Genomic DNA, 11331 nt, shown 5'->3' with positions numbered 1-11331 from the left:
CACTCCAACAGTAGAAGTTTCAATTTTTTTTTTAAATAACAAATTGTTGATAACACATCGTACGAATCGACTCATTATGAATCTAATAAAAAAATCTACGAAAAAATTCAACGAAATTGATAAAAACAAGGAAAACGATAAAGAAAATTGTACTATTGGAAAATAAAATAGAAATGCAATATTGTCTCTTATCGAATTATTTAAAGAAAATTATAACAATTTCAAAAATACTTCTGTTAAAAATGAACATATTTGGATTGAAATAACAAAAAAAAATGAACGAGAGGTTTTAAATATACAAAAATTCAAATAGAAAATAAATTTAAATATTTAAAGCATTAAGAAAAAAGATAATATGAGTAATAAAAGCACTGGACAAAGTCCTATAGTGTTTGATTATTTCTTAGAATTTGAGGAAATATTTGGTTCAAAACCTTCTGTGAAATCATTTGCCATTGCTTCATTTTCTAAAGTCAATATTCAAGACGATATTACAGATGAGAATGATGAACCAGAAAAGAAGAAAATAAAAACTTCAAAATTAAACCAAAAAATAAATATATGGAAAGAATTTTTCACAAAACAAGATGAAGAAAAGGAAAAAGCAAGAGAATATTATCGACATCGCGAAAGAATGGATATGGCAGAAAGAACAATCAATGCTTACGAAAAATTAATGGAAAAATTAATGAATAGATATACGTAGATAGATACGATGTTTTGTTTAAATAAATATCTATTTTGTTAATATGCATTATTTAAAAAATGAAAATTCCAATATAAATTAATTTGCATTAACGCTAATTAGATTTAATATATACACGTGCATTTCTTTGGGAAAGAATAAATCAATTTATGTTTGTTTCGTATTAAATCTTTTATTAATTATCATAGATTGTTCCTTCATTCTATTGTAAACCTTTATCTTAGGTTTAATTCTAGGTTTAATTTTTAATCTTAGATTTTTTAATCTAATTAACCAGAAATATTAAATAAAAAAAAGTATCTTTATATTTTAATATATAATTATAAAAAAATAATTATAAAAAATATCTTTTATCTTTTAAATTATAAAAAAAAATATTTTTGTTTTAAAATATTTTCTTTAACATGAACAAATTATTCATCAACAATCAATAAAATTTTTTTCTAATTATTTAACAGGTTGATTAAGAAATCATGTTTTTTGCATTGCACAACATTTAAAACATAAATATAATTAAGCGTTAAATTAATCACAATATATTTTTAAAACTTATTGCGAATTCTCCTTTGTCTTTCAATGTCCAAGTTATAACAAATAGCATTTCTTTTAGCTTCTGCCAAACATTGTCTTGCTTCTTGGTTCACTTCATAATTTGTATTACAACTTTCATTATATATACAATCTTCTCCTTCCACTACATAATTTTCAACAAAGTCTTCGTGATCTATACAAATATTATGAAGGACACAAGAAGCAAGAACTGTAAAAGGAATTAAATCTGTTCTATTCATGTCTAAGAATTTTAAACATTTAAATCTTTCAAATAAAAGAGCAAAAATTTTTTCTACTTGCCTTGTTTTAGCATATGCATTATTAAAATATACTTCTGCATTATTTAATCTTTTGTGTTCTATGTACGGTGGAATGCACCAAGTTTTCAAGGGATATGCCTTATCTCCTATTATAAAAGATTTATTATCAAAGTAATTTCTTACATTCAATTCTATATTTTTATAAATAGTAGATTGTGTAAATATCCTTCTATCACTAACTGAACCAGGATATCTTATATATGCATCAATAAATTTTAAACTTGATTCAATAATACATTGTAAGGCGTATGCATAAAAACACTTTCTTGTGTTAAAAACTTCGGCATCTTCTTTTGGAGTTTTTATTGGAATATATGTGCCATCTATAGCACCAATAACGTTTTCTATGCCAGCAAAAGATTTAAAGTTTTCTTTGATAATGACAACCGCTTCTCCATGTGGACATTTTATGATATCTGGTGCAATTTTATAAATAGCTCGTAAAACTTTAACAAAAGCATCTGCTAAAGATGATTTGCCAAAATCAAATCCACATCCTACAGACCTAAATATAAAATAATTGTTTTTAATAAAATTTACTTATTAAAGACAGTTATTATAATTATTTATTAAAAAATATAAAAAATATATATAAATGTAAAAAATAATTACATCACCTGTACGAATCTGGTGTTCCTAACAACCAGATAACTAATATTTGTTTTTCTAAATTTTTATGAGGATGACCTGTATGATTATTTTTTTTAATAATAGAGATAATTATTTGGCATAAAGCTTCGTAAGCCTGTGGTGGTATTCTAAAATGCATTTGACATTCTTTAAAAGAAAATTTAGATATAATTTCTTCAAAAAGTTTTGGCATCTTGGAATATTTCTTTTCCTGAGTCTTGTTTTAGATTTCACCTCAACAATAAACATTTTTTCAACATTTTTTTATTTTTTTCTTCACTTTCAGATTCTAAATCTCTTATTAAATGATTAAATGCTTTATTTAGTATATTTAAACTTAAAAGTATTAGTTTTCTTTTTATATCCATAATAAATATAATGGTAACAATACATCTATATTTCTATCTTCTATACTTTCACTTCTCACTCACTGAACAATTAAGCGGGGAGCACACACTTTTGCATAAGCGCATAACCATAAACATAAAGAAATTGATTGGTCCACAAATATATGCATAAGGAAATGAACCAATCAATTTCCTTATGCTTATAATTATGCGCTTATGCAAAAGTGTGTGCTCCCCGCTTTAATCTTTATCTAACCTAAAAATTAAAATACATATATGTCAATGCGTCGCACTATACGTTCGAAAACGAGGACACGCGGGTGTCACACTGTGCCCCCTTCTAATAAAATAAAATTTTAACTAGAGTGATGTTGTTGAACGCACCCCTGAACTCTATACCATATTAGAACGTGCACGGCTTTGCTAATCACCACTTCACCTTGCGTTTAGTATCGCATTATAGGACGTCTCTTCTCGTCGCGCGCTTGTACAAGGCGCAGATGAGCCTATCTTTTTTAATTAATTTCTTATTAATTCTAATTAAAATCGTGAAAATCGCAAAACGGTAGAGGACTTTCAGTTCAACATGCTTTATATGCATACGAAAGATGATCCGCGAATTATAGGACATCCTGTATATGTCAATATAATATTTTTGAAATATATATACAGGGTGTCCTAAAAATTTTGACACACTCGAAGTGTGAAGGTAGATTGGGCCAAATTGAGTCGAAAAGTCCTGTATCAGTTTCCTCTATAACGCTTCAGAAAGAAGTTATTATTGAGTAAATTCTGGTCAATCATCGCCGATCTTTACTCAAGTGCACGTTGGTGATTGGTAGTAGTGCGCCGCTGTAACAGCTGAACGCTCACGCACCTGATAGTGTGCGTGAGCGTTCAACTGTTACAGCGGCGCACTACTACCAATCGCGCGGCTCACTGACTAAAGATCGGCGCTGATTAGTCAGACTTTACTCAATAGTAACTTCTTTCTGAAGCATTATAGAGGAAAATGATACAAGACTTTTTGACTCAGTTTGGCCCAATCTACCTTCACACTTCGGGTGTGTCAAAATTTTTAGAGCACCCTGTATAATAAAGAAATTCTAATTGACTGATTACAAAATGAGTGGATGTTCAGCATTATTTTGTAATAATTCTTTAAAAAAAAGGATGTTATAAAGTTTTCCCAAAAAATTCAGAATGCCGAGCTCTATGGTTACAAAATATTGATCGTGAAAATTGAGTACCAACGGATAATTCCTATCCCTTGTGAAGTAAAATTATTTTTTTGTATGTAATAATCATGATTGAAAAATTGTAAAATTAAAAATTTTTTTTTAATTAGAAATTGTAGAAAATTAGAATTGTGTGACAAAAATATTCTTCACTTTAAAATGTTTATTTTTAAAAATTATGTTACATTTTAAAATTAACGTAATTAATAGATTTACAAATCAGCGAAAATAGGCGAGAAATGGCGGACCAATCAAAAATGGTCTTTTCGTGGCCAGTCTCTGATTGTAGTTGTCTCTAGTTCATGGGCGAGAGTTATTTAGGCAGGAAAGAAACTTATTACAAATTATAGAAATTTGTTATTCCGAAATTTATAACAAATGACCTTGAAGAAACTACAAATTTATGTTATTAATGAAATGTGGGTATTCAACGTGTCCAATACTGAAGAAGTTTCGTCATTATTATCTTCTGCATCAATATCAACCTGGCTATAAATAACGGAAGATCACAAAGAGCACATCAACCGATATCTCGGAGTCGATTGTGTATCTTGAAATAAAGTGAAGTGAAATAGAGAAATGAACTAGATTTACTAGATTTTAACAAATAAAATCATATATGCTCTAGTGAATTTCCTCACTTTTGTAATGTTTACATTGTTTTAAAATATAGAATCAACCCGCTCATTTATCGTCTGTTTACAAATAGTCCACGCGCGCATGAATCTGTTTCGTTTCTCTATGCGCAGTAACAGTGATAAGCGGGGAGCACACACTTTTGCATAAGCGCATAATTATAAGCATAAGGAAATTGATTGGTTCATTTCCTTATGCATATATTTGTGGACCAATCAATTTCTTTATGTTTATGGTTATGCGCTTATGCAAAAGTGTGTGCTCCCCGCTATAGGCAAAAGGGAACGAGCCATGCGCGCATGCAATGCGCTGCGTTTCATGCGTGAAACGGAGCGCATCGTATATGTATAATAAATATTGTCGACTTTACTTATTGCTTGTACTGTTACTTGCTGTGCATAACTTTTGATATAAAACACGTGTTTTTTTTTTTAATTACAAATGAAGACATACCTCTAATAATTTTTTCTCCAAAGTCCATTATTGTCTGGTATTATTTTCCAGAATCTCTTACACGTGCAGCTAAATCTTACGAAATCTTTGTTCTCTATTAATCCTAATGCTCTCATCTTCTAGAATAAAAGCAATTACTTCGTCAGCCAAACACATTATTGTAGCCATTTAACCAAAAAATTTAGTAAAGCATAAAAAAACTACAATTTGAGATATAATATCAATAAACTAATTTATTGACTAATTCCATTTTTACGGATATGTGAACACGTGGAGTAATGCAGCTTCTAATAACATTATCTTATCATCTTATCGTCTCTGGTCACTAGTCACTAGTCACTGGTCACTGATCACTAATCACTGGTCACTAATCTGAATACATAATTAAATATAGGATATAGGTAGAGAGAAGCTTGAGAATCGTCAAGCTGCCATTTTTCATGTGAAGCTTTGTTTAGCAGCTCTGCTCCATACATACGGTAGACTCCGACAAATGCTGCGGTGACTAATCAAGAGCCAAGCACAGCTCGGATTCCGACAAACGGGCTGCTGGCTTTTGATTGGTCACCGTAGCATTTGCCGTATATATGAAATGTTAGACTCGTATTCATAGTCCGTTCTTATATTTAAGATCATCTTAAGTCTAGTCTTAGGTTGACTTAAGACCCCATTCAATCAATGAAATGGCCGCACAGCATCTTAAGATCATACTTGAGACAATCTTAAATATAAGAACGGACTATGAATACGGTCTTCAAAGTGCATTTTCACGAGTCACTAAAACCTTAGAACATATATAAATAGAAGGGAAACAACATGCTGGAAAATGTCCAAAGAAAGTGAGAAAAAAAAATCATAGTTGCCTCTCTCTTGTGAACTTAGAGCATATAGCTGGAGAGGGAATTGCCTATGTTTCTTATGGATTGAAATTGTGTCCAAATTGTGTCTTTTTGTGCCAGCATTTCCTTTCCAGGTATATGTATACGCTTTAAGTTTATGAATAATTGCTTGAAAGTGCGCATGCGTGCTATTTGCTGCTCATACAAACATCGTGTCTGTACATATACATATCTCGGCATGTATATGTTTATATTTTGTATACATGCGGAGGTATGTATATCTATAGACACGATGCTTGTATGAGTCAGCAAATGGCACGCATGCACACTTTTAAGCAGTTATTCACAAGCTTAGAGTATATATACCACTATTTCAAAATCGTAATGAGTATATAAATTCTATAAAGTTACCCCTTAAGCAAAATGTTAGCAGTATGACGGCAGATTGGTAGCAGATTTAATCAAATCAATCTGTTAGCACACTGATATCAACTGCGTCTGCATTGAGCTAATATTTTGCCGGCAGAATCTGTTAATATAGGATGCGTTCCGTTTCACGCATTGAGCGCATAGATCGCCTGAAAATCTATAGTTCACGTAACATATATTATAGATTTCCAAGCGACTATGCGCTCTATGCGTAAAACGGAACACAACTATAATAAGTCGACAGATTGGCAAAAAAATTTGAACAGATTTTGTTGACATAACTTGGCGGCAGATTGGCGGCAGAAACCGAGCAGAGTCTGCTAATATAATCTGCTGACAGATTGACAGCAGAAATCAAGCAAATTTTACAGCTTGTAGACATTTATATAAAATAGACATTTAAATGGATTTAAACATATAAAGAATCCCAAGTAACAAAATGATAATAAATTTTGGTCACAAAATAGCATAAATAAGTAGACATCCTAAATTAGATTTCATGAAACCAAAATGATGTCAATAGTCGATATATCACATTCACGGGACGTCATTTTCTGTTTTTTGTATTAATAATATATAAATATATAATATTAATGTAATAAATATAGAAAAATTTAAATAATTTAATTTATACAATTAAAGATTTTATTTAATGCAATTTCTATTTTATATCTTAGATTTCTATTTTATATCATAAATAATAACTAATTTTGCTTATTCGAACAGAAATTGTCCGAATAAGTAAAATCAGACATTTAACTGTCCGATTTTTCAAAAATCAGTTCAATATCTGAATTCCCTGTATGAGAATTGTATAAAAAATTGAACCGATAGAAATAATTATATATGTTGTTAGCCGCATTTTGCAGACTTCATGTACGCTCATGACAAAAACTTGAATACGAGATATAGAAAGTGAATACTGCATCGCATAGCGGTAAGCAAATAAACTACTGTTTCAATAAATTATTGCAGATTCTGCTCGATTTCTGCTGCCAATTTGCCGTCAGATTGCGCGTGCGCAGATCTTGCTCGGTTTTTGCTGCTAATCTGACATCAAATTGTATTGCGTAGATCCTGCTCAATTTCTGCTGCCAATCTGCTATAATAATTCTGTACAAATTCTGCTTGGTTTCTGTTACTTATCTGTTGCCAAATTATATCAGCAGGTTTTGTAATATTTCTGCTGATGTTCTGCTAATTTAATATAACAGATTTTGTATACAGTCTGCAGTCTTTCTGCTGACAAAAATTTGTAGCAGACGTTTGAACAGACTTGGCTATCTGGGTACTTTTTTACCGCATGTAAAGTTAGAAAATGTAAAATACATGAATTAATTATTTACAATTACTTACAATTATTTATAATTACTATTTTTAATTTTTATGATTTTTATTATTATTTTTGTGATTATTATTATTTATTATTATTATTATGATTTTATTGCTATTTTCAATATTCTTGAGTTAGACCCTGCATACAATAGAGAAAATATAAAAATAGCAATAAATAATATTAAATATTAGGAAAAGCAATTTGTAATTATTTTACTTCAAACAAGGAAACGGAAAAATAATTATTTCTAATTTTTAATTTATTATGCATTAATTCATTTCGTTCCGTTTATTTGAAGCAAAATAATTCCAAATTGTTCTTCCTGATATTTAATATTTATTCCTATTTCTAATATTTTTTTTATTGTACGCAAGGCCTTATTCTGTAAAATTATGGGCCTGTCCTTTATAGCTGAACTGACTACACTGGTTCAGAACCTATCGTTTTTCTTTTAAAGTGGAGAGAAAAAGATAAACTCTGAACTAGTACAACCAGTTCAACTATAAAGAACAGACTCTATGTGTCTTCAGTACACATAATCAACACGATAGCAGCATTTCATGTAGCGTTTGAGCGGTAATGCTTTGTAGTTGAACCTGTTCAAACTACAAAATTGTAACTGCTGAATTACGAACGACAAATGTGTCGCTTGTTTTAGCGGCACGTGAAATTGTATCTTTAAAATAATACACTGATCAGATCAGTCTAGACAAAGATAGAATCCTTAGAAGTAAGAGTCTGTCATATGTTTAATTGTCACAAAATGTATACTGTATATACACTTACTACTATATCTGTATATACTTACTACTACATATATCCAGCATAACATGTGCATAACAAATTAAAGGCTAATTTTTTTAAAACGTCATCACTGATTGATGCCGTCATTTTATCAAGTCAATAAAAAATTGAACAATATGGCAGACTCTTACTTCTAGGGATTCTAGACAAAGAGAGATGATTGCGCTATCTTCATCTCTCTTTCAACGTAGTAGAATAATAGATAACAGAGTGAACAAATATAAAATTATATAAAATACAGGTGCCTGTCAAACTTGATAATTTGTTACTTTGTTACTATCAACACTTCGTGTCATATCGATGAGATAGAGAAAATAACATTATTTGTTTTAATAAAATTATTTTATGTAAAGCCCGCCGCGCACGTGTGCGGCATAATTTAATATATATAAGATATAAGAAATCCTCATTAAAAATTGTTTTTTTTCCCATTCTTAAATCAATCATAATTATAATTGATATTGTTATATATTTTGTATTTGTTCACTCTGTTATCCTACTATTATTACTGATTATCATACAATATTTAATTGCACGTATAATTTTAACTATAATTTAAACACACACACATACATATAGTATATATATATATGTATATATATATATATATATATATATATATATATATATATATATTTTTCGGACTTAGATTATCGATGATCGTTTTTCATTTCTGGTGAACCGCATATTATTACGATCGCTTATTTTTTTGAACTGCCGCTTCTTTCTAATTACTCGGAATTATTTGTGAAACTCTTTGTGAATCGAACATTATTAATTATTTATTAAACATAATATACAAAACGTGAGTATACAATTAATTCTTGTCGTGTTCAGTCCGTCCGAAAATCTTAATGTCTCGTTTCGCGCTTTACATCGCGTCGCTCTCGAACAACATTTAATTAATAAATTTAACAATATTCGATACACAAAGAGTTTCACAAATAGTTCCGAGTAATTAGAAAGAAGCGGCAGTTCAAAAAAAATAAGCGATGGTAATAATATGCGGTTCACCAGAAATGAAAAACGATTATCGATAATCTAAGTCTGAAAAAGAATAGGGAGTGTCGAAATGCGATTTGTATAAAGCGGTGAATCTATGCGGTTATTCTGCGCGTGTAAAGCGAATGCGCTCGCTCCTCGAGAGCGAACCCTTTTATATCAATCTTTCTTCTTTCGCTGCCAATAGTTTTAATTCACTTTGAAGATTTTAAATATTCTAAGACCCAAGTAGAAAGTCATAATGATATCATTAGAACATCATGACTTTATTTGTCTCTTAAAAATCACTGATAAAAATAAAAATGATCTAAAAATGAAAACAGAAAATCATTGTTATGTCAAAAATTCATCACAAAATCAACAATAAAAAATGTACCGATTGACGTCATAATGATTTTTTCTAAATTGACTTCTACTTGATGTCATCATGATCTTATTATGATTTTGTATTCTGCTTGGAGAGGCACCGAGTCGCATTGGTTGCCACGCGAAAATACAAGTGAATTTCGGCGCGAGATCAAATTCGCGCAAGTGATAGGCCGGTGGCCCATATGTCACGACCTCGCGCATGCCGGTTGCTGGAGATCGCATGGCCAACCGTCAAAGCTATTTATGCGTTTATAATAGTTTGCGACATGAGCTTTGTTCGCGATAAAAAAACTCCGAAAAATAATAATGTACGTATGATTATTATTGTTTTTCGACTTTGATATTGAAAGATGTGAAGTAAATAAGACTGAAAATAATATTGAAAGATATGAAAGTTATTAACTGCCCATGCCACAATGCGTATTAAATTAAATATATTAAGTTTGAGGCGATCTCAAACAAATGTATTTTATACTATTAAATTATATTATTTTTATAATGTTATTTTTGTAAAGAATTGATTTGTTTTGTTTTACTTTTGTAACAACTGTTCTATTTTAACTAAATGATCTATTTTTTTAAATTTGATCTTTGTAAAAATTATGCTATTAACTGATTTTGTTTAATTTAATATAACGTATGTTTGTAGTTTTATTTGTTTTATATTGTATTTCTAAAATAATATAAAAAATAAAATGTAAAAAGTATATACATAAAAAATTATTAATCAATTATTAGAATATATTATTACAATTTTATTGAATATTAGACCCTATGCACAATAGAGAAAATATTTGGAATAGAAATAAATATATTAAATATTAAAAAAAAATAATTTGTAATTATTTTATTTTAAACAAAGGAATAACATGGATTACTTATTCGTAATTTTTCATGTCTTAATCAATTCTGGTCGGTTGTTTTAAATAAAATAATCCTAGATTGCTCTCCTAATATATTAATGTTAATTCCTTGTCTCTCCTAATATTTTCTCTTTTGTGTAGAGTCTAATATTAATTATATATAATATATTATGTTAGGAAGCTCTCTCTCTCTCTCTCTCTCTCTCTCTCTCTCTCTCTCTCTCTCTCTCTCTCTTTCTCTCTCTCTTTTCTCTCTTTCTCTCTCTCTCTTTCTCTCTTTCTCTCTCTCTCTCTCTCTCTCTCTCTCTCTCTCTCTCTTTTCTCTCTTTCTCTCTCTCTCTCTCTCTCTCTCTCTCTCTCTCTCTCTCTCTCTCTCTTTCTCTTTTAGAAGACTAAATTAAACATTTAGAAATTTTTATTTACAATATTTAATAATTTTATTAATTAGCTTTTGAATTTGATCATTCAAGCATTCGAATATTCAAATCAATCGCAAAAGCAATCGAAAAATATTAATAATTTACCAATATCACTGATAGAATGCTACACTAATTAATTTTAATTTTACAATTGCAGATTATAATTTGTAATCGATTTAATTAAAACAATAACTGTAGCAAAATAAGATCAACAACAAGAACGAGACTTTTAACTCACATTTGTCTAAGGACGTCGCATCGTACGCCATATTTATAATGCTCATGATCAGTCAATAGACTGTGGATCTGTTCGTTTTAGCTGAACTGGCTGCACTAATTCAGAGTTTGGGTCTGTTCGTTTTAGCTGAACTGACTGCACTAATTCAGA

The 11331-nt window shown here is 29.8% G+C and overlaps 1 protein-coding gene across 1 annotated transcript; it reads right to left on the bottom strand.

Moving 5' to 3' along the window:
* Positions 1 to 1493: 1493 nt before the first annotated feature.
* On the bottom strand, positions 1494 to 4901 carry LOC126852462 (uncharacterized). The gene is made up of 4 exons (XM_050597302.1): positions 4883 to 4901; positions 2196 to 2505; positions 1591 to 2083; positions 1494 to 1499 (listed from the first exon to the last, which is right to left on the bottom strand). Exons 2-4 carry the CDS (start codon positions 2399 to 2401, stop codon positions 1494 to 1496), a joined length of 705 nt encoding a protein of 234 aa, XP_050453259.1. The 5' UTR covers positions 2402 to 2505; positions 4883 to 4901.
* Positions 4902 to 11331: the final 6430 nt, after the last annotated feature.

The sequence above is a fragment of the Cataglyphis hispanica genome, chromosome 10 (genome assembly GCF_021464435.1).
Source record: "Cataglyphis hispanica isolate Lineage 1 chromosome 10, ULB_Chis1_1.0, whole genome shotgun sequence".
NCBI lineage: Eukaryota > Metazoa > Arthropoda > Insecta > Hymenoptera > Formicidae > Cataglyphis > Cataglyphis hispanica.
Note: the sequence above shows the minus strand (reverse complement) of the source record. Positions and strands in the feature narration are given on the sequence as shown.

Bases quoted from the DNA above. Each gene is read 5' to 3' on its own strand.
- LOC126852462 (XM_050597302.1), bottom strand. From the start codon at position 2,401: ATGCCAAAACTTTTTGAAGAAATTATATCTAAATTTTCTTTTAAAGAA. The intron at 2,084-2,195 runs GTGATGTAATTA...TTTTATATTTAG, and splicing joins GGAACACCAGATTCGTACAG to GTCTGTAGGATGTGGATTTG.